The sequence below is a fragment of the Panicum virgatum genome, chromosome 1N (genome assembly GCF_016808335.1).
Source record: "Panicum virgatum strain AP13 chromosome 1N, P.virgatum_v5, whole genome shotgun sequence".
Lineage (NCBI taxonomy): Eukaryota > Viridiplantae > Streptophyta > Magnoliopsida > Poales > Poaceae > Panicum > Panicum virgatum.
The window spans coordinates 1,429,292-1,450,429 of record NC_053145.1 but is presented as its reverse complement, the minus strand read 5'-3'; the positions used below and the strand labels follow the sequence as shown (position 1 = coordinate 1,450,429).

General features: G+C 49.1%; 2 protein-coding genes across 3 annotated transcripts; both read right to left on the bottom strand.

The window, feature by feature from the left end:
- Nucleotides 1-125: 125 nt before the first annotated feature.
- LOC120653894 lies at nucleotides 126-1,307 on the bottom strand. Its single transcript, XM_039931570.1, has 3 exons — nucleotides 1,134-1,307; nucleotides 623-792; nucleotides 126-511 (listed from the first exon to the last, which is right to left on the bottom strand). The coding sequence occupies exons 1-3, from the start codon at nucleotides 1,258-1,260 to the stop codon at nucleotides 158-160; spliced, it is 651 nt and encodes a 216-aa protein (XP_039787504.1). The 5' UTR covers nucleotides 1,261-1,307; the 3' UTR covers nucleotides 126-157.
- A 1,772-nt stretch (nucleotides 1,308-3,079) lies between these two features.
- LOC120654448 (metallocarboxypeptidase A-like protein MCYG_01475) lies at nucleotides 3,080-12,333 on the bottom strand. 2 transcript variants are annotated; one of them, XM_039931984.1, is made up of 12 exons: nucleotides 12,037-12,333; nucleotides 11,273-11,330; nucleotides 11,057-11,167; nucleotides 10,651-10,788; nucleotides 9,818-9,887; nucleotides 9,677-9,732; nucleotides 6,134-6,259; nucleotides 4,441-4,580; nucleotides 4,061-4,133; nucleotides 3,902-3,976; nucleotides 3,524-3,818; nucleotides 3,080-3,425 (listed from the first exon to the last, which is right to left on the bottom strand). In XM_039931984.1, exons 1-12 carry the CDS (start codon nucleotides 12,159-12,161, stop codon nucleotides 3,409-3,411), a joined length of 1,284 nt encoding a protein of 427 aa, XP_039787918.1. In that variant the 5' UTR covers nucleotides 12,162-12,333; the 3' UTR covers nucleotides 3,080-3,408. The 2 variants fall into 2 exon arrangements, with proteins under 2 accessions (XP_039787918.1, XP_039787917.1); XM_039931983.1 differs by having other exon boundaries at nucleotides 3,080-3,818.
- Between the last annotated feature and the right edge of the window lie 8,805 nt (nucleotides 12,334-21,138).

Here is a 21,138-nt window from a genome sequence, read left to right as displayed (position 1 = left end):
CATTAGTGTTTTCAAGATTGAGATCGGATCACTTGCCACTCTACTTTATCTTATAACTACAAGCAGAACTAGTTTTCCAAAACAATGATAAGCAGACAGATAGATGAAAATGTTCAATTATAGATGAAAATGTTCAATTATAGTTGGGAGAGAGTTTTTAAAAAAGAAAAAAATCCCTCCAAAGATGATTTCCCCCTTTCCAATTCAGAGAGGATTGTCTGTACCAGCAAACGTTAGGTGATTGTAATGCAGAGAGGATTACATAACATGTATTGGTCAAGTACAAGAAGATTTTTTGTGTTGGTTTGTTAGGACCAGGTAAGGAACGTCGTACCAACAAAGCAGCAGAGGAAACATCAGAAAATTTGCAACTCGTTGTGCGGATGACTGAATGTGCACGCTCATGTATCAGGCAACTTAGGATGATTGATCTGCTCGGTAAGATCTGCTCCGTTTTAGATTCCATTCGGATCTTCCATTCAGACGCAAGCTGTTCCTCCTGCTTGAGACACTGCTTGAAACCATCAGACAGTCGGAGCACCGATTCATCACAGTTTTAGTTAGCAAACAAGAAAGCGTGAAAAAATTAAGTAGAAAGCGTGAGTGGCAGGTGGTTACTTACAGTTTCAGCAAGAGCAGCTATGCTGCTGCTACCCGTAGCAGCTGCAGCAGCAGGAACGAGCTCACGAGCATTGCGTCGGTAATAGTCTTCAAGGTACTTGCTGTAGTCAGACCTCGTCACGCCGGTGAACAGTAGCAGCCTGCTCCATCCCCATGCTTCGTCCAGAAGATCTTCCGAAACAAGCAAATTATATTATATTATACCCAAAAAAGAATAAAAAGGAAGAGATGAAGAGACATGCTAGTATGTTTGTCGAACAAACAAATGTATTGGAAAAACAGTAACAAGGCAGGCAGAAGTAAGGGGAAAATGCAACGATAATGGGCCGCACATGAACAGAAATGTGGCCGGGGAGCAATAAGATAAATAATTTAGCACATGATAACATGATGGTGCAAATAAGATTTCAGTAATAACGAAGAAAGGGTGAAGCATTTAAGGATGAATACAGGGATCGATCAGGTAGGTTCTTAATAATATCTACGGAGAGTAGATGAGATTCAGAGCCTACCATAGTACTTGACAATCCGTGTCGGCGGAATCGTCTTTGTACCCTCCTCCTTGTCCTGCTCTATCATCTCTTTGATGTAATCCTCAAAAATCTGCCTCTCTATTTCTCGCCTGCGCTTGGCCAGCATCAGCTTGTCCCCGAGAATATCCAAGCTCCCCGCACAAGGGGCGCTCCGGCACTCTACAGGGATGAAAGGAAGGGGGACGGTGAGGGATTTCGCACGCGGCAGAATCGCGCTTCCGGGTCGTGTGTCAAACTGAACACGAACAACAATTCCTTTTTCTCATGCATGGGCACCATGGTTTTAAATAATGAAGGATTATTTTTTTTTAAAAAAGAAAGAAAGATAAAAATGGTCGGGAAAGATCGACAAAAACATTTCATCACTTCTACTTCTATATTTTTCATCGGAGACGAAAATAACATGATATTATCAAAAACGAAAATGACATCGGTATTACAGTAATTTCGGAAGTGAGAATATATGATCGGGAACCCATCGATAATGATCAAAATCCATCAAAATGATATTTTGAAAAATGATAAATATGCCAAACAACACTCAACGGGAATGAAAAGGAAGGGGAACGGTGAGGGATTTCGCACGCGGAAAAATCACGCTTTCTGGATCGTGTGTCAAATGGAACACTAATTAACAATGCTTTCTTTTTCTAATGCGTGGCGAACGACCCACTAGTCAAGTTGGCTAGCTGAGTTGAGTAGCACCCGCAACGAAAATCACACAATGCCGTGAGTGCAGTCATAGCCGTAGATTGAGTTTTTTCTTCTTCTTCTAATGCATGCATGGCCGCCTTACCTTACGTACAATTTTTATTTTTCAAAGACCCGGACCCTGTCCGGCATATCTATTATATTATTATATTCATTCACGAGCAGAGCATGCGACCCAGCTGAGAAAGGATCGACGACATGGTTGATGGCTGTAGCCTTCACTTGAGAGATTGGTTGCGGTAACTTTGTGGGACATGCATGCTTCATCATCCTGCGTTTCAGGATCCACGCCGCCGTGGCCAGGTCGTCGTCGCCACCTGTGCTTCCTGGGCGGCGCCGGGGCTCACCGGAGGAAAGCTCCGATCCGCGCAGCGCGTGGACTCGTCGTGCAGCCAAGATCAACTACTGTTCAAGTACTGACGCGTGAATGCTGAACTAATTTGAGAGCTAGTCACTGTATCCCTGACAGAGTTCCATCAATGCGATGCAGCAATTAGGATGTTGATCATCTGTCGGGTCGGGTCACTTCAGATTTCGGATAAAAAAAATATTGACCCATGCCCGGCCCATGACAGGGTCGGATCGGATTCAAGTTGAGTTGGGTTGGCTCGTAATTTTGTGTATAATTTTCTAGGGGTGCCAATTGGTATCCATTAGGTGCCCCTCCAACCCTCTCTAGTTCAAAATTTTGTACTAAATCTCCAAAACCATATCTCAATTTAGAAAATTAGTATAAAATTTTGAACTAAAGAGGGTTGGAGGTGCACATAAGGGTCACTCATTTGCACCCCTATAATTTTCAGATTGGATCGGGTTTTTGAGTTTCGGGTCAAATATTTCGGCTCGTACCCGACTCGTCACTTGGTTGGGTCGGGTCGGGTCGGACTCTTTTCAAATGTGTTGGGTCGGATTTATCGGGTCGGTGGCGCCCGTGATCAGGTCTACCAAGAGCCAACGGCAGCAGCAGTGGCAGCACAGCCGTATTCTCTTGTCTGAGTGAGGTCGCGCAGCTATGACTCTGAATTCTGAAACCTGGGCTGATCCCTATTCCCTATACCCTATTTCACTACTGTCCAGTAGGGAATTAATGTTAACAACTAAGCTTTGCTGCGTTACTAACTCGACAGACATGAATTGGATTTCGTAATTTTCTTTCAAGAATTGTATATAGCGTTCATTTAGCACGCAACAAAAAGAAACGAAAACACTTGCAATTCGGAACAGAATTGTATCACAGTTTCGTATCCAACTCATCATAAATCACTCGAGCAGTGAGACGTCAATCAGTTCATCCTTGCCGCGAAATGTAGCCTTCTATCCAGTTTTGGGTGCACCAACTTTCAAAATGTAAAAACCTATGCTTCGGAAAAGCCGATATGGACAATTTTACAACTTAAGGTACAATCTATTAACAATTAACGAAATCATCTGGGGCAGCTACTAAAATCTGAACAGGAACTGCCTGATAACCATTCTGATCCTAGCAGCCTCCTCTCCAACTCCAAATGGCAGGGCACAGAATTGTGTTCCAACATCAAATGTTTCACGCGCTTTGTTCATCTGAGGCAACAGATGGCCATCACTCTTGGAACTGAAACTCATCTGAGCAGCGAGCTCCAATCATCGCTTTCTTGGCATTCAAGGATCAAAGACATTACCTGAGTCTCTGTTTCTGTTCTTTGATATCCTTGTGCAGAACATGAACATCAACAAGAATGTAGATAGCATAAATAGACGAAAGTACGTTCTTAGCTCCTGCATTCCAAGATCAAGACCTTCCAGCTTCCTCCTTTCACGAGCAGTCTTCTGTGCTACATTTCTCTCAACAACGTCTCCTCCAATTGGGACCCAGTTGTCCATTGTGCCTCGTGATACTATCTGCGCATCTCGCAGGTTTCGCAAGCCTTCTTCAAAAAGTATGAGAAATGCCATACACCACTTGTTGATGACTCTCTGTTGACAGAAACAATGGTTATCAGACGGAAATTACACCACTAAAAAAATACTGTAGGTACAGAGATGCTAGATTTCCATACGTCGAATGTTGTCTTGTCAACAGGATTGAACATTTTGAAGCAATCGTCAGTAGATGCTTTCTCATCTCCATATATCTAAATATCAGCAAAAATGAGCTTAGTGCTATTGTGTCCATACAGTTCTCTGCTACTCTAAACAGAGACAATAGATTGTCTGACCTCAAAGGTGAACGGCATTGGCACCTTTACAATATCATACATGTAATCAGTCGTGGTCCCATGTGCAAGATATCTGGAAAGGGAAAGGATAAAATAAACAAATAGTTTAATGTCAATATAATTTCCCTGAATAAGCAATCGCTGTGTTCGCTTGGCTATGGCTGATGGCTGGTGCTGATTTGTTATGAGAGAACAGTACTGCTGACTGGCTGGTAGCTGGTGGCTGGTGCTGATTTAGTATGAGAGAACAGTACTGCTGGCTGGTTGGCTGACAAGCCAAGCGAACACAGCGAATATAATCAAAGAACTTCACAGCGTGACAAACAACAAAGGAATCTAAGTAAAAATAGTAAAACAGGAAACATGTGACAAGTACATACCCAACAGATCCACCGCCAGATCCAACTAGGCAGCTATCTTGGAAATGGCGGTGGTTCAAATTCTCTAAAACAGATCGCATCAAATGTGCAGAAGCTCCATTTGGTGTGGTATTCTTGTGATCATATGGCATAAATAAGGCCTGCAGTTGACAAAATGAAAAAAAAAGACAGGCATGAATTAGCGGCATCAAGATGTACATAAGTAGGGTTATATGCAACTGCAAGGAACATGTTTCTCTTTCCATGCTGGCTTTTCTTGGTTATTATATTCAGATTTTAAGGCCACTATTGAAATGAGATTCTTGCTAAAGCATACTCCTAGTCCATCACCAATCTTTCAGAACTCCAAAACTTTAATGATGGTGGTAGTAGCACTCCATAAATATTAAATAATATAAGCAAACGAGACACCATAGCATTTCATGTAATCATGTTAGACGCATATCATGAGACAGAACTAGATATATAAGTATATATAATCATATGAAAATATTGTTTCCCACATTTATAACTGAAACGGTGTATATGTGTTGCTCAAACATATCATATTTTTTAATTCTAAATGTGTGAGTAGTTTATGACAATCTAGCATGTGACCACATGATGATAAAAAAAAATATTTTGTATGTTGCAGTCTGAGAGTCAAGGAGTAAAAAAAATTAGTAACCAAGATCTATAAGTGCCAAGATGGCAAACATGCTTGTAAGAGCATCTCCAAGAGTTTCCTATATTTTCTTTCCCAAACTTGTTGTTTGCCAACTCCCTAAACAGATATGGGGAAGCAGAATAATATCCATCTCCAATAGTTCTCTAATTTTACTCCAAAATAGAGGAATTATGGCGCGAGAAATGTGTTGGCGCCGCCGCCGCCGGTGTAGCCTACCGTCCGCCGCCCCTCCTTGGGGCCTGCAGCCTGTCTTGTCTGCCGCTGCAGGCTGTGACCTGCCGCCGCCCCTCCTTGAGGCATTTGATTGTCTAATAGTTTGATTATGTATATTTTATCATTGATCACGCACTCATTTGTGATCAGGCTCTTTTTTATTGTATTTGGTAGTGAGCAGCAGCCGGCCAGACCTCCAGCAGGTATTGATGTATTGTCAAAATAGAGCATCATGGCCTACGCCTTCACGGCCTATGCCTACGCCTGCGGCCAGAGCATCACGGCCTATGCCTACGCCTGCGGCAAGAGCATCATGGCCTACGCCTGCGGCCACATCTCGGCTGGAACGCCCGCCGCCGAAAAATCACGGCCTACGCCCGCGGTCAGAGCTTGGCCAGAGCCCAGAGCATCATGGCCTATGCGAAGGAGGACGATGCGGGCGGGGAGAAGATGAGGAGGGCCTGGCCGCGCACGCCGGATGCGACGGATGGGGAGCCATGGATGTGTGCGCATATTTAGGCACGAGGATGGTGGATTTGCCAATTGTTAGCAAATAGGGAATTAGGATGGGGAACTATTGAAGACTGTTTTTTCAACGTTTTCCAAAAAATCAGAAATGGGGAAGAGAGATGGGGAGCTGTTGGAGATGCTCTAAGTAGCTTACTGACTGGGGGGCAACCATGACAGGATGACTTGTCATTATGGGTCGAATTGCCATTTTTCTTTTGGGGATTAGGCACATATAAACACTGATCTAACTTGTTATTATGTGTCACATACAGGATATCAACAGAACAAAAACAGCTGCATTACCTCCATTCCAGAATGCACATTCACCCAAATATGAGGTTTAAATGACCTGGATAGTTCCCTCATGATTTGGGCCTCAGGTTCGCTAAAAGGAGCAATACCAGGATTCTCCTCATATGGGTCATAGTCCTATAATATAAGAAAACACACATAAAAAAGGTTCAATATGTTAATAGTATGCATATTTGTTAAACTCTGACTGGGCCCAACAACCAACAAGGACCATGTAGACAAAATTAATAATGAACCTATCACATATAAAGGTCACTAGCTCAAAGTCCACAAACCAATGGCAGAACTCTGGTCACCACACCCAACAGTGACCAAGGACATGGTAAAGCATGGCAAAAGTCTAAGGACAAGTCTATATAGATATAATCTTCAACTGAAAGTTAGTGATCCTACATGTCAAGCAGACAAGTTTTCAAGGGCCAATCCTACAATAGATTTTTTATAGGAATAATCCTATAGTAGATTTTGTTATAGTATATTAGGGATATCTCTATATTAGGTAGATTAGGATTGTATCCATATCCTACCATATCTGTAGGAGAGGCTTCTTGCCCTCCAAGTCATGTACCCCTATATATTCAGCCCCAAGGCTCAGACTAATACAATCCATCAATTACGCATCTCTATTCTCTCCTACATGGTATCATGAGATTAGGGTTTCAGATCCTGACCTAAACCTTCCGCTGCCTCTCGTCGCGCCCCTGCCTCCTGCGCCGCCGGCCGTCTCCCACGGCGCTCATCCAGGGCGTCCCCTCGACGGCCTCCTAGTGCGCCCCCGGGGAGGTCCTCCATGACCTCCGCCGGGGGCAGCGCCCTCCTCCGCGGCGAACCCATCTAGTCCACCGCCGTACCGCGTCAAGCAGCAGCAGATCGAGCGTACCTCACCATCCGCCACGGAAACTGTCGCCGATGACCCCGTCCCGCACTGCCGTGGTGGCAGTCGCGGTCTCCCCGCGTTCTTCCCTGTACTGCCATGGTGGCAGCGGGGACTCTCGCGTGGTGCTTCGCCCGTCGTCGATGCGCTCCCTAGCGGAACCTCTGCTTCACCCCGTCGACCTCATCGCTCGATCCCGTGTCGTGCAGCCCACCCCGACGGGATTTGTCGCCGGCGGGTTGCGTGGCGGCGCCACAGCTCCGCTCTCCCCTCCATCGCCGCCCGCCCTGGCGGGATCTGCCATTCACCGCCGCCGCCTCTGGGCGGGATCTACCACCGCTCCTCGGATCCAGGCGGGGATCCACCCGATCCGGTAGGATCCGCGGCTGGCAGGGGGATCCGCCTGTGGCAGCCCTCCACCGCCGCAGGTCTGAGCTTGCCGCTCGATCCGGTGGGATCTGCAGCTCCGCCCCCTCCCATCCACGCCGCCGCCGGATTGCTCCCTCGCCCCTCTGTTTTTTTCTCGCTCGTGCTCTGCTGCGGGCTGCGGGCCGAAAGGACAGAGAGATAAGGGTGAGGGCGCCCCTTCCTGCTACAGGCACCCCAGAAGTACTACCAGAGAAGCTGCTGCATCAATTTTTCTTTTGCCCGATCAGAGATCGGGATTGCGTCGCCCATCGCCTGTCGACCTCGCGCCTCTACCTTGACGCCGGCATCGACTTTACCGGCCTCCTCTTCCTCTCCGACCCTACGGCATGGCGAGATGGCCGGCACTCTAGGGGGCGCTCGTTTGCGCCGCCGTCTACATCGCCGCCTCGTCTGCACGTCGATCTTCGCCGCCTCGTCGCCGCCTTCACCGATCGGGACGCCTTCATCGACTTCGCCCACCATCGTCTCGCCTCACGCTACTCGGTCTGATCAGCCGATGTGCGTGATCCACCCAGCTCCCGTGACGTCCGTCCTCGTCGAGCGCGCCTTTTACCGAGCACGGAGGGTTGTCGCTGTGTCGCCTCTTTGGGCAACAGTGGCGTCACCCCGTGGTCTTCTCCGCCGTTGCTTCCTCACCACCGTCGACCACGTCCCTGACCTCATCGTCGACTCGTCGCTGCGCGCTTCACGCATGGTCTTCGTCAAGCTGTACGAGTTCTTCGCCGTCTCCTTCGAGCACCGCCGCCGCGTCATCCAGATCACTCGGCCTTGTGCTGGAAAGTCTGGATTCCCCTCCTCGCTTCGTCTAGCACAACCACGTCGCCAGCATCGCCATCTCGTCCCCGACTATTTCGTCTACTCCAGCAACAGCAGGCGTTGGCACCTTCTACCTCGCCTTCTTCTGCGCCTGCGACCGCCATGGAGGCCTTCTCTGCTGGTCCCCCCGGCGACGGCGTCTGGTTGTGCATCCTCCCTTGCACGTCCGGTATTGGCAACACCGGTGCGTGCCCATCGTCCCCGATGCGTTCCCGAGCCTGGCAAACTCGGGTATGTGTCGCCCGATGGCCTGACTGCATCGACTTCGGCATCGCTCCCTCTACGACTGCCTCGACGCGTCGCCATCTTCGTGTCCCGCGTCTTCTCCATTACGCCACCACCATGGCGCCTCCTCGTGCGCCCGCGGCTTCATGTGCGGCTACCTTGTCTTCGGCAACCTCGACATAGCTACGTCGACCACGGCTACCCTACGCACGGCATCATCGACCATGGCTACTCGTCCTCAGCTCGGCTACCTCGACATCGGCACAAAGGGCTATCATCTGCTTGAGCAACCTTGTGGGTTTCCACTCCAGCCACAGCATCTGCGGTGCACTGACCGTTGTGACTGCGGGGGGATGTCAGTTTACCGACTTCTCTCCAGTCTCACCGTCTACGGCGCTCCCGCTGTGACTGCGGGGGGATGTTATAGTATATTAGGGATATCTCTATATTAGGTAGATTAGGATTGTATCCATATCCTACCATATCTGTAGGAGAGGCTTCTTGCCCTCCAAGTCATGTACCCCTATATATTCAGCCCCAAGGCTCAGACTAATACAATCCATCAATTACGCATCTCTATTCTCTCCTACAGATTTGATTGAACTAGAAAAGTTAATAATGAACCTGTCACATATAAAGGTCACTAGCTCAAAGTCCACAAACCAATGGCAGAACTCTGGTCACCACACCCAACAGTGACCAAGGACATGGTAAAGCATGGCAAAAGTCTAAGGACAAGTCTATATAGATATAATCTTCAACTGAAAGTTAGTGATCCTACATGTCAAGCAGACAAGTTTTCAAGGGCCAATCCTACAATAGATTTTTTATAGGAATAATCCTATAGTAGATTTGATTGAACTAGAAAAGTTGATCTAGTAATTCCACAGTATACAAGACAGTGCATGAGTAAAGTCCATTCAGTCCTTATGCATACATATAACTTTACACTCAAAATAACCATTCAAGTTTTCAAGGGCAATGATCTTATATGTTTGGCATGAAGTACAAAAGCTTGTCAAGAAATTATACAGAATTACAGTAAATCATGGAAATTCACACAAAGAACTAGAGTTAGCAAAGATTCAGTTCAAGATATATTTTAAAAGAGTCAGCATACAACTGACGCCAAGAGGAATTTGATTTTTCCATTGCAGTATTGCACAGTGTGAAACTACCAAGATACTGACCTTTTCTTTCTTTCCCCAGTCCACACTCCAATTTCTATTAAGATCAACTCCTCTTCCTGCCAAATGGGGGAAATATATTTTAAAAATAGTTGGCACAAAAATGGATTTAGATGAATGGATTTGTAGGTAAAGACCAATCACCATTTCTCCTATCGCAAAGCTGCCCTTCTTCAACACGTTTGCGACCATTCAAATTTTCCATTGGTACCACCTAAAGAGAAAGGTACAAGTAAACAATATCAGACTTCCTTACTTAAAGATATGATTCTTTAGTGATATAGAACAGAAGTAATATAATCAAAATAGTTGCAGCAGAAACAAGGGTAAGACAGGAGTAAAGGTGACAATACTAAGGATGCCATCTAATGAAAGTGTTTCTACTTTCAAGGCCAAATACATCCTCTTCAAACTAGAACATCATAATCCTCCTGATTATCCATCAGGAGCATTAAGGACACAGTACCTTTACGGCCAACATACACTATCAGGCCTTCTGTTCTCATTGCAACTTAAATTGAGTAATAGGCTAATAGCAGTTAACAATAAAGTGGCTGTACCCAATGCTGAAAGTTCCAACACAAGGTGGGATCTGGGAACGAGGATTTCTAGACAACCCCAACCTTCAAAATTTTTCAAAATGTCTGGTTTGAACCCAGGACCTCCAGGACACAAGTGGAGAGTCTACCACAGCACCAGTCCCACTCTTCAATAGCATTTAGTGATAGTGCACTAAATTTTAACAGCGTGAGTACAGCAATGCAGATCAAGATCGTAATGCTGGCATAAGGGCAGAGCACCTCAAGAAAAAATATTTTTTACCTAGGTTCCATTTCAAATAAAATATCGCCCTCAAAATTATGCTAATCCAGTGCAGGGCATAGCAGAACAAAGGCACATTTGCAAAATGTGTTCCATTCACAATTTATTAACAGTTAGTTAAAGACTGAATGTAAAATAAGTTCAAAGGAACTTACTTTGATCACAAGGTTCTCCAGCACTTTCTCAAAGGATGAAAGATCCACACCAGCAATCTTACGCTTCTCCGTTAAAATATAGAGAAGGCGTAATGCAACTTCAGAGGTAATAAGTTCTCTGCCATGCTGTCCAAAGCTCTGGAAGACAATGAACCTTTCTGTCAAAACCGCAAGAAATCAATAATTTAATTACATTTCAACACACAAATACTAGTTGGAAAGATGTGCATTAATTAGTTGATGTGCAGCTTCTCTACAGAGGTGAAATTGTGGAGAATATTTGGATGGGACAATCATATTTGATCCTGAGATATTGGTCAATCGTCTGGTGCAACTGATTGAATGAAGCATAGTATTGCATACGATTCAGGGAAAAAGAGTGAAGAAATTTTAGTTGGAAACTTACCAGAAGGATATGAACCTTTGAGCCATTATCCACACTCTCCTTCACATGATTAAATGTAACAACAAACAGGTCTGCAGAATAGCCTTTGTTGCTTGTTGTTATAGTGTCCATCTGCAACACATTATTCAGCACTGAATAGATGGGAATGGGACTATTGGAAACAAAGCAAACTGAAGTGATCTATCACAACTGGAGAAGAATAGGCAAATCACTCACGCTCAATTTGTCTGAGTGCCGGGCGACCAAAGCCTTGATTTCACGCAGGAGAGAATCACTAGCAAGAAAAGAAGGAAGAAGACAGTTACTACTAGGCAACACATATGAACAAAAGGAGTTTCTTTTTCTTGAAGGGTCACAAAAGGAGTTTCTAAAATTGAGAAGCCAATACAAGTATACAACAACAGGAATACAGTATGCTCCTTGAACTCAGATATTGATAGTTACGGAGGCAAGGTTTAAAGAGGGGGCAGCTTTCATGTTTCAATTTCAGCTAGAGTTACCAAACAAAACAGAAGGTTTGAGGATTCTCAAGTCCTAGACGCGAATTATGCACCCCGAGTACAAACAATCAATTCGCCAGTGAACAGCGAGCCAATGAACGCACAGATTGTAGCAGCAGCAACGTCGAACTATGCCATTTCGACACAGCCACAGCTTGCATCAACTATGTAGAAGAAATGTGTCTGGATGCGCTTAGTCTGGTCGAGACCCGCCGCGGATGGCACAAACACGAATTTACAATAGCCAAACCCCAATTCATGAGGCGCAAGCTATAGCAGAATCTCAGTAAAATCGATCACGCACGAGCTGTGACGAACCCACATCCCATGCATCATTTGAATTAGAACTTAGGTGATGTGGATGAGCAGGCAGCTAATGTGGCGGGCCGGACGAATTGGCGCCGGAGAGGGCAAAAATTCAGGTGAACAGGGGTGCGTGAGGATGCCGGGGGGTGGAGCGCTGGTGCGGAGCAGGCTCACCTGGAGTGGTAGATGTCGTGCGAGATCGGGGTGCGGGGGGCCGAGATCTTGCCCGCGGCGGCCACGGTGAGAGCCAGGGCTAGGGTTAGGAGGAGGCGGAGGAGAGGAGGAGGGGAGGCAGCCATCGCCGCTGACAGCTCTCGCTGCTTCCGTTCCCCGGGTACGGTTGGACGGGGAGGCTCGTCGGCGGTGAGCTCCGGCCTGTCGCTGTCAGTTGTGGGCTTGTGGCCTTGTGGGTTGTCAAACCGATGGAGCCGGGAAGTGACCGGTTTGAGGATTGGGTTCCATTTGGGGGAGTTTCACCATCCAATCCCATTTAACGGCCCGTGTATTGATTCATATTTCACCCTTTTTGTATAATTTGTTTTTATTCAAATCACTTGGTGTACTAACCTCTAAAGAGTCTTTTACCTATATATATCATTACGAAAGTTGCTAGTTACCTACATGCCACTAAAAAATTTGAGCACACCTCCATACCATCGCGCGAACTGTACCATTTTGGACGGAATGACTCTAACAGAGCCTAACAGAGATGGATAAAGACGAATCTACCCTTCTGCCTCTTACTAGATGCGGACTTACCCACTCATGTTTCCAGTTCCGATCCTCTTCCTCCGACCAAACGTGTGATTAGCGCGAGGCGGGGCCGGAGCTGGCCGTGTGCGGCGAAATGGAGCGCAGCGCGGCGAGTGGAGCCTGCGGCGCAGGTGAAACACAGCGTAGAGCGAGCGGCGAGGTGAGCAACGGCGCGGCGTGCCCGGTCGCGAGCGAGTGGCGAGTGCGGCGCGAGGGGGAGCGGCATACGGCCGCGAGCGAGTGGCGAGTGCGACGTGCGGCCCACTGCCCCGCAAGCTAAAGCACTCCGCCGCTCATTGTCTTCAAGCTTCAGCTCACGGCGCGGACACGGCCCAGCCCAGGCGTCCGGGTAGCGGCAGCAGCCATGGGGTCCTTCGGCGGCAGGTGCCCGGCCAGCGCTCGCTCGTGGTTGTCCTGCCCGACACGGCGCGTCCAACACTGCCTTCAGCAAGCGCCGTGTGAACCGGGGGTCTGCCGCCACGGCGCGCGGGCGGAGCTCGGCCTTTGCCGCGGACGCGCCGCATGGGGCGGAGTTCGTGGCCGGCGCGGACGGGCGTGTGGCGGAGCTCGGACGCGGTCGCCGCGGAAGCGCGTGGGGTGGGGCTCGGACGCGGCCGTTGGCACGCGCGGCGGCCTCGCCGCGCCTGCCCGGCGGCCCTGGGCTCGCGCGGTTCGCCACGGCCGCCCTCGACGCGGCGTCCCTGGCCGCGCGGCGCCGTGCGGGTGCTCCGCGAGGAAGGGGGCGAGGTCGGGGACGAGCATGCCGGGCTTCGACGGCGGCGTGGGCGGCGGGATGCTCTGGTGGCGGCGGCTCGTGCCTAAGGCGCGTCGGGGCCGGGGGTCGGGAACTACCGTGAGGAGAGGGACCGATGTGGATAGAGTTGGATGGGCAAAATGGTCTAGTGATAAGGGTGGATCCACATGTCAGACCTCTAAAATTGTTAACTACTAACGGAACGTGAAAGGAATGGTACACAGGTAAAAGAAAGTTCACACGATGACATGCACGTGCGCCGAAACTTTTTAGTGGCACACAAGTAACTAGCAACTTTCATAATGACATACATGTAAAAGACTCCATTTTAAAATATATTGTTGGGAGTAAAATGCACCGGCGGCCCCTGAATTTGGCAGGGGGTGTCATTCCGGTCCCCAAACTTCCAAAATGCATATCTAGGTCCCTAAACTTGCTAATTGGTTCACGTGAGGTCCAAATCACTATTCCACTTGTTAAACTGTCAGCGTGTGACGTTGACGAGGACCTGACATGTGGGGCCCACATGTCAGGTCCACCTCCCTCCTCATTCTCATGCCGTCGTCCTCTCTTATCCACTGCTCCTTCTCTTCTTGTGTCGCCGCCGACGCCGACCTCAGCTCATGGAGGAGCTCGACGCCCCCAAATCGAGGGAGGAGAGGGGCGCTGGGGTGCCGAGGGGCAGAGCGCCGCCGCCACTCCGCCTCGCCGCGCGCAGCTCCGCCCGCCCGCTGCCAGCGCGCGGAGGGAGCAGCCGAGCAGGGGCCGCGGCCGGCGCGAGCGGAGCGAGCAGGGGCCACCTGCTCGCCGCCACCGTGGTCTGCCCACCCTGCCGCGCGTGACCGGAGGAGGGGCGCTGCTAGAGGAGGCGCCCGGCCGGAACAGGGGCTGCCGGTGGAGCGGAGCGAAGCAGGGGAGCGAGCAGGATGCGGCAGAGGGGCGTGGGGTGCCGAGGGGCAGAGCGGCGCGGCGCGGCCTCGGAGGGCGCACCGGCGAGAAACGAGGAGGCGCGCCCACCGTGGCCAGCTAGGAAGAGGAGGAGCGGCGGCCAGCGAGGAAAGAGGAGGAGGGGTGCCGCCGCGGCCGGCGAGGAAGGAGGAGGGGATGCCCCCCTGCTTCCTCCACTTGGGCGCCGCCCCTCCTCTGCTCCCTCTGTCGGAGGCCAGCGCAGGGCACACGCTGGCTCGCCGAGGCAGGGGCAGCCACCCACGCCGGTGAACAGCAGAGGGCGGAGCAGAGCGCGAGCAGGGTGGCCACCCCACATGTCAGGTCCACATCAACATCACACGCTGACGGTTTAACAAGTGGAACAGTAATTTGGACCTCACGTGAACCAATTAGCAAGTTTAGGGACTCAGATGTGTATTTTGGAAGTTTGGGGACCGGGATGACACCCCATGCCAAGTTCAGGGGCCGCCGGTGCATTTTACTCTATTGTTGGGGATCACCGTCTCGCAGGTCGAAGGTTGCTCTAAGTTACAAGGCGGAAGAACCAAGTCAGCCGGAGGTAACTTAAAGACAGCCGAAGGTGTCAGGAACCCGAAGGTCGTCTCCGCCACCCGAAGGTCTCGGGAGGCACCCGAAGGTCGTTTCCGCCACCCGAAGGTCTAGGGAGGCACCCGAAGGTCAACCGCGAACCCGAAGGTCCTGCGTTACCTTCGGGGTAGCGTCCCGCCTACGAATCAGATAGGGTAGACAATTTGTACACTCCAACATATAAAATGACCTTCGGCCCGGAATATTCCACGAATATTTCGGGCTAGTAAGGGCATTATAGTCATTATGTAACAAAGGTTAGGGGTATAAATACCCCCCAACCAATCTATACTGGACACGTGCTAATACAAAGGCAACACTCTGCCACTTTGTCCTGTCTAATCTTCGTGTATGCTCATTGATTGGGTTGTAAGGAAGCCAAGAACCCAACAAGGGCGTCCACCGTGTTCTCAGCTCGAAAACCAACCTTCAATGGCACCGCAAAAAAGAAAACCCACAGACCCTCCTGCGGAGGAAAACCAAAATGATTCATGAACCTCCCAGGAACACCCATCCACACAGCTCCCACCTCGTGAAAACCAGCCACCGAATACCACACCCGAAGTCACAGGACCTTCGGGGTCCAACCAAGATGAGCTAACCATCGTGAGCCTCCAACTCCAGGCTTTGGAAAAGCAAAAAGACATCCTCGCCAAATAGCTGGCCACGCAACAAAATACGTTGCAGCGAGCAAACAAGTTGGCCGAGGCCAAGCGCAAGGTAGCAGCCATGCAGGCGGAAATAGACAAAAATGCAACAAGACTGTGCAAGCACTCAGACCAATCATGAACAACCCCCACAACACCCTCCGATAGGGCCTCTCATCAGAATGAGGTTCAGAACATTCGCACTAATTACACCTTGAAGAACACTACGTCGCACCTTCGGCTGGCACATACGACCCAAGCTCGTCACTCTCTGCAGCTTTGCAACACACACCATGGTCGCTGGGCTACAAGCTAACACAGCTCCCCAGGTACAACGGTTCTATGGACCCCACTCAGTTCATCATGGCATACAAAGCCACCATAGCTTCGGCAGGCGGCGATGGCCCCATCATGGCAAAATCCTTCATCATGGCCTGCGAAGGCCCAGTAGCTAACTGGTACTCTTACCTACCCTCGGGCTCCATCTCAAGCTGGCCTTAGCTAAAGGCGAAGCTCAGGCAAGACTTCCAAGGCTTCGGGCGACTCGACCCGAACACCATCGAAAATTTCCAGTGTTTGCAAGGAGACAAAGAGCCACTCTATGATTACTTCCGAAGGTTCGTCCAGAAAAAGGCCCTAATTCCGAACTTCCCAGAGAGAGATGCAATCGCCAAGTGCATCGCCGGCTTACTACCCGGACAGCTAGCTTCGCACCTGTCCAGAGAGCCACCCAGAACACTGAGTGACCTATATGCAGAAGCAGAAAAATATGCCAGGTCAGATGCAGACCACAGGCGGTGGGTCGAACAACGAAGGATAATGAGGCAGGCTGAAAAACACAACTGGAACTATCAGAATAAAAACCCGCAGTTCGTGTTCCCTGTGGAACCTTCGCAAGAAACCAACCCCGAACAAGATCAGGACCCATTCATGACTTCCCCGAACAAGTCCCCCGAAAATCAACGTAACGGCCAAGGCCACAATCATTCAAGACACAGAGGCCGAGGCCGCGGACGTGGTCGCGGACCTTCGCATGGACCGAAAAAGTTTTTCTGTCATTTTCATGGAAATGAGTCGGATCGTACAACCAATTTCTGTCCTGAGAAAAAGAGAACATTAGAACGAATGGAAGAAGAAAAAAAAGGCAAAAATGGTCAGCCACACTGCATGGTCAGGACCTCCGGCACCGCCGTTCCCGCCAGCACCTACACTGTACAATCCAACCTTCCAACCCACGCCCGCTTTCTCCTATAACCCGTATCCAAACAACTGGCCCCCTAAGCCACCAGTTTACCCCAAACCACTCTCCTTACCTCCACCTCCGAGCCAACAGCAGGCTCAAGAAGAACTACCTCCACCTCCTCCAGGCCAACCCCCAAAGCAAGAGCACCAAAGCTCCCAAACTCCCCAAACAGCCGCACTGCCATCCTTCGGTATGATTATGCCTATATCCGGAGGATCTACCCTCGAGTTTCAAAACAAGAGGCAGCGCAAAGATTACTTTAGACAAATCAATAGCATCTTAGTTGATGGCCCGGCAAAAAAAAAACCCTGGTCTCACATGCCAATAACCTTCTCAGAGGAGGACATAAGCCTCAATAGCTACCCCCACACCGATGCAATGGTGATCGAAGCCAACATTCAAGGTTGGACCATCGGAAAAATATTAGTTGATACTGGCAGCTCTGCAGACATCATCTTCTCAAGCACCTTCGACAGAATGAACATCGACAGAAACCTCCTCCAGCCAGCCGAAATCCCCTTAATTGGGTTCGGAGGGAAAAGGGTCGAGGCTCTCGGCAAAATCTCACTCCCAGTTTCCTTCAGTGACACCTCTAACCCAAGAACAGAACATATCACCTTCGATGTTGTCGAATTGAACTACCCCTATCTCGCCATCTTTGGCCGCGGGCTCATCAACAAATTCGAAGCAGTCGTGCACCAACTGTACCTATGCATGAAAATGCCGGCATCAAGGGGCATCATTACTGTACGTGGCAATCAACAGCTTGCCAGAGACATTGAACGAGGAGTAGCTCCAGGGCAAAGAAATGTTCACGCCCTCGAAGCTGAAAAGAGCACAGTCACGGAGAAGCTTAACAAAGAAAAAATAACATTTGAGGAAGGGTGTGAAGTCAAAAGAGTACCCCTAGACAAGCATCTCCCGGATAAGGTTGTAACAATTGGTGCAACGCTCTCTGAGGAAGAAGAAAAAGAACTGCTTGACTTCCTGAACAAGAACAAGGATGTCTTCGCCTGGTCAATAGGTGACCTTCGAGGAGTCAGCAGAGACATAGTTGAACATCGCCTTGACATCAGACCTGGTGCCAAGCCCAAAAAGCAAAGGCCCCGCAAGATGTCCGATGAAAAAGCCGCCGCCGTCAAAGCGGAGGTACAATGCTTGCTGGACGCGAAGGTCATCCGCGAAGTCAAATATCCAAATTGGCTCGCCAACACAGTGCCTGTCAAAAAAAAAGGGCAAATGGAGAATGTGCATAGACTTCACAGACTTGAACAAAGCTTACCCGAAGGATGACTTTCCTCTCCCACGAATTGACAAAATTGTTGATGACGCTGCAAATAGTCAGTTAATGTCACTCCTGGACTGTTTCTCTAGGTATCACCAGATCTAGATGAGAAAGGAAGATGAAGAGAAAACCAGCTTTATAACCCCCTTCGGCACGTACTGTTTTGTAAGGATGTCCAAAGATCTAAAAAATGCCGGCCAGTCATTTTCACGGATGACCTCAAAAGTTTTGGAATCACAGTTAAAAAGAAACATCCTGGCTTATGTCGACGACATTGTCGTCATTAGTGCAGCATGACGAGACCACATCTTAGACCTGGCAGAAACCTTCGCCAACCTCTGGAAGGCCAACCTAAGCCTCAACCCTGAAAAATGTGTCTTCGGAGTACACATGGGGAAAATCCTGGGATGCCTGGTTTCAACAAAAGGTATTGAAGGAAATCCGGACAAAATTGCAGCCCTCTGCAACATGGAGGAGCCACAGTCAATCCGGGATGTGCAAAAGCTCACAGGCAGAATCACTGCTCTAAACAGATTCATCCCACGCTCGGCAGATCGAAGCTTGTCGTTCTTTAAGGTGCTCCGAAGCTCTCGGAAATTTGAATGGGGCGATCAACAAAGAGAAGCTTTCAACTCCTTCAAAGAATACCTCCAGAATATGACCAAACTAACATCTCCAGACCCGAAGGAGACACTCTTGCTATACACATCGGCCTCTCAAAAAGCTGTCAGTGCCGCATTAGTTGTTGAAAGAGAAGCAGATGACACTCACAAACAACTCCCAGTTTACTTTGCATCCGAAGCCCTAACGGGCTCCAAGTTGCATTATTCGGAACTTGAAAAGATAGCTTACGCAGTCATCATGGCTTCCCACAAGCTTCGTCACTACTTCGAAGCTCACAGAATCATAGCCATCTCCAATCAACCTCTGCACGACCTGTTTCACAACAGAGAGGCTTCACCAAAAATAGCCAAATGGGCTTCAGAGATATTAGAGCTGGTAGTTGACTTTGAAAAATGAACAGCAATCAAATCTCAGGTCCTGGCAAATTTCATAGTAGATTGGACATCCCCAGAGCTCCAAGAAGAAGAGCCCTTAGAAACGTGGACAATACACTGTGACGGAGCTTGGCAGAACGAAGGTGTTGGCATTGTAGCAATCCTCGAGTCACCTTCGGGAGTAAAGATAAGATACGCTGCTCGCCTAAACTTCGATCAATCAGCACTATCCACAAACAACACAACTGAATATGAAGCTCTCCTACTAGGGCTTCGTAAAATGAAGGCGCTTGGACACCAAAACTGCGTCATCAAAACAGACTCGAAGGTCATAACTGACCACATAGAGAAAGACTCCGAGGCCAGGAAGCCCGAGCTCATCGAATACTTGGAAACAGTAAGGGCAATGGAAAAGCACTTCAAAGGCTTTACCATCACTCACATTCCACGTGCCCAGAATGACGAAGCCGACAGGCTCGCAAAGGCTGCTGCTAGAAAGCAGCAACTTCCGCCGGATGTTTTCTTCGAGGAAATCTTCACACCTTCGACCAGGGCAAGGAAGGAAAGCAGAATCAATGCAATCTTCAGCGAAGATTGGAGAGCGCTGATAATGGCGTACCTTCGGGGACACTACGAACCAGCCGACGAAGCAGAAGAGAAAAGACTCTCTCAAAGAGCAAGAGGCTATGTAATCTCGCAAGGCGAGCTATACAAATCAGGGGTAGTAACCCCTTGGCTCAAATGCATTCCAGTAGCTCAACGCGTCGAACTCCTTAACGAGATTCACTCCGGCATCTGCGGATCTCACATTGGAATCCCCTCGCAGCAAAAGCATTCAGGCAGGGATTTTTCTGGCCATCAGCATTAAAACATGTAGAAAAAGTTGTCAAGACGTGCGAACCTTGCCAAAAGTTGGGTCCAAAATCCAACAAACCTTCGGAACCCTCGCAGCTGATAGCCCCCGCCTGGCCCCTCCAACGGTGGGGAATGGACTTGGTAGGCCCTCTGCCTACTGCCCAAGGAAACTACAAATATGCAGTGGTTGCTGTGGAGTACTTCACCAAGTGGGCCAAAGCCAAGCCCCTGATAAACATCACCTCCGAAGCAGTCCGAAAATACTTTTGGCAAAACATCATATGCAGGTTCGGGGTACCGAAGGGACTCACAGTTGACAACGGCAAACAATTTGACTCGCAGCCATTCAGAGAATTCTGTCGAAGCATAGGGACCAAACTCATGTTCGCCTCAGTTTATCATCCCCAATCCAACGGGGCCGTAGAGCGCGCCAATGGCGTTATCTTCACAAGCATCAAAAAGTGCCTCTTTGATTAAAAAAAGGGAAAGTGGGCTGATGAACTCCTGAAGGTCGTCTGGTCACACAACACGTCCGAAACTAGGACCATCAAATTCACTACATTCAGGCTGTTGTACGGCGCCGAAGGTATGAGTCCAGAAGAGCTAAAGAACCAAAGCCTAAGAGTAACCTCCGCACCCGAAGGCAATGAACCTTCGGATGAGTCAGATCTGATAGAGCTGGACATCTTACAAGCAGCCTCCAACTTGAGCAAATACCAGAATGAAACCAAAAAGTGGAGGGACAAGAAAATAGTCAGAAAAAATATCTCTGTTGGGGATTGGGTCCTCAAGCGAAGGCCAAATGCAGAAAATATGGGGAAAATGGAGCCAAAATAGGACGGCCCATACCTTGTCGTCTCCAGCAAAAGGCCCGGGTCATACCATCTAGCTGACTCCAAAGGCAACGAGCTGCCGCATTCATAGAATGCTGACAGCCTCAAGAAGTACTATATCTAGCCAAATGTAAAACGGGCTGGACTGCGAACCTATAAGCAGAACCAGACCTATTAGGCACTTTTCGCTTTCTTTTCATCTCTGAACTTTCGGGCCGTACACTTTTTCCCACAAAAGGGGACTCCATTCAGGAGGTGAGGTTTTTAACGAGGCAGACCCTTGTAAATCTCATTACCCTATGAATGAAAATAATTTCCCCCATTCTCGAAGCTCCCGACGGTCGAAGCAGCATTTAAGTCGCAAACTTCAAC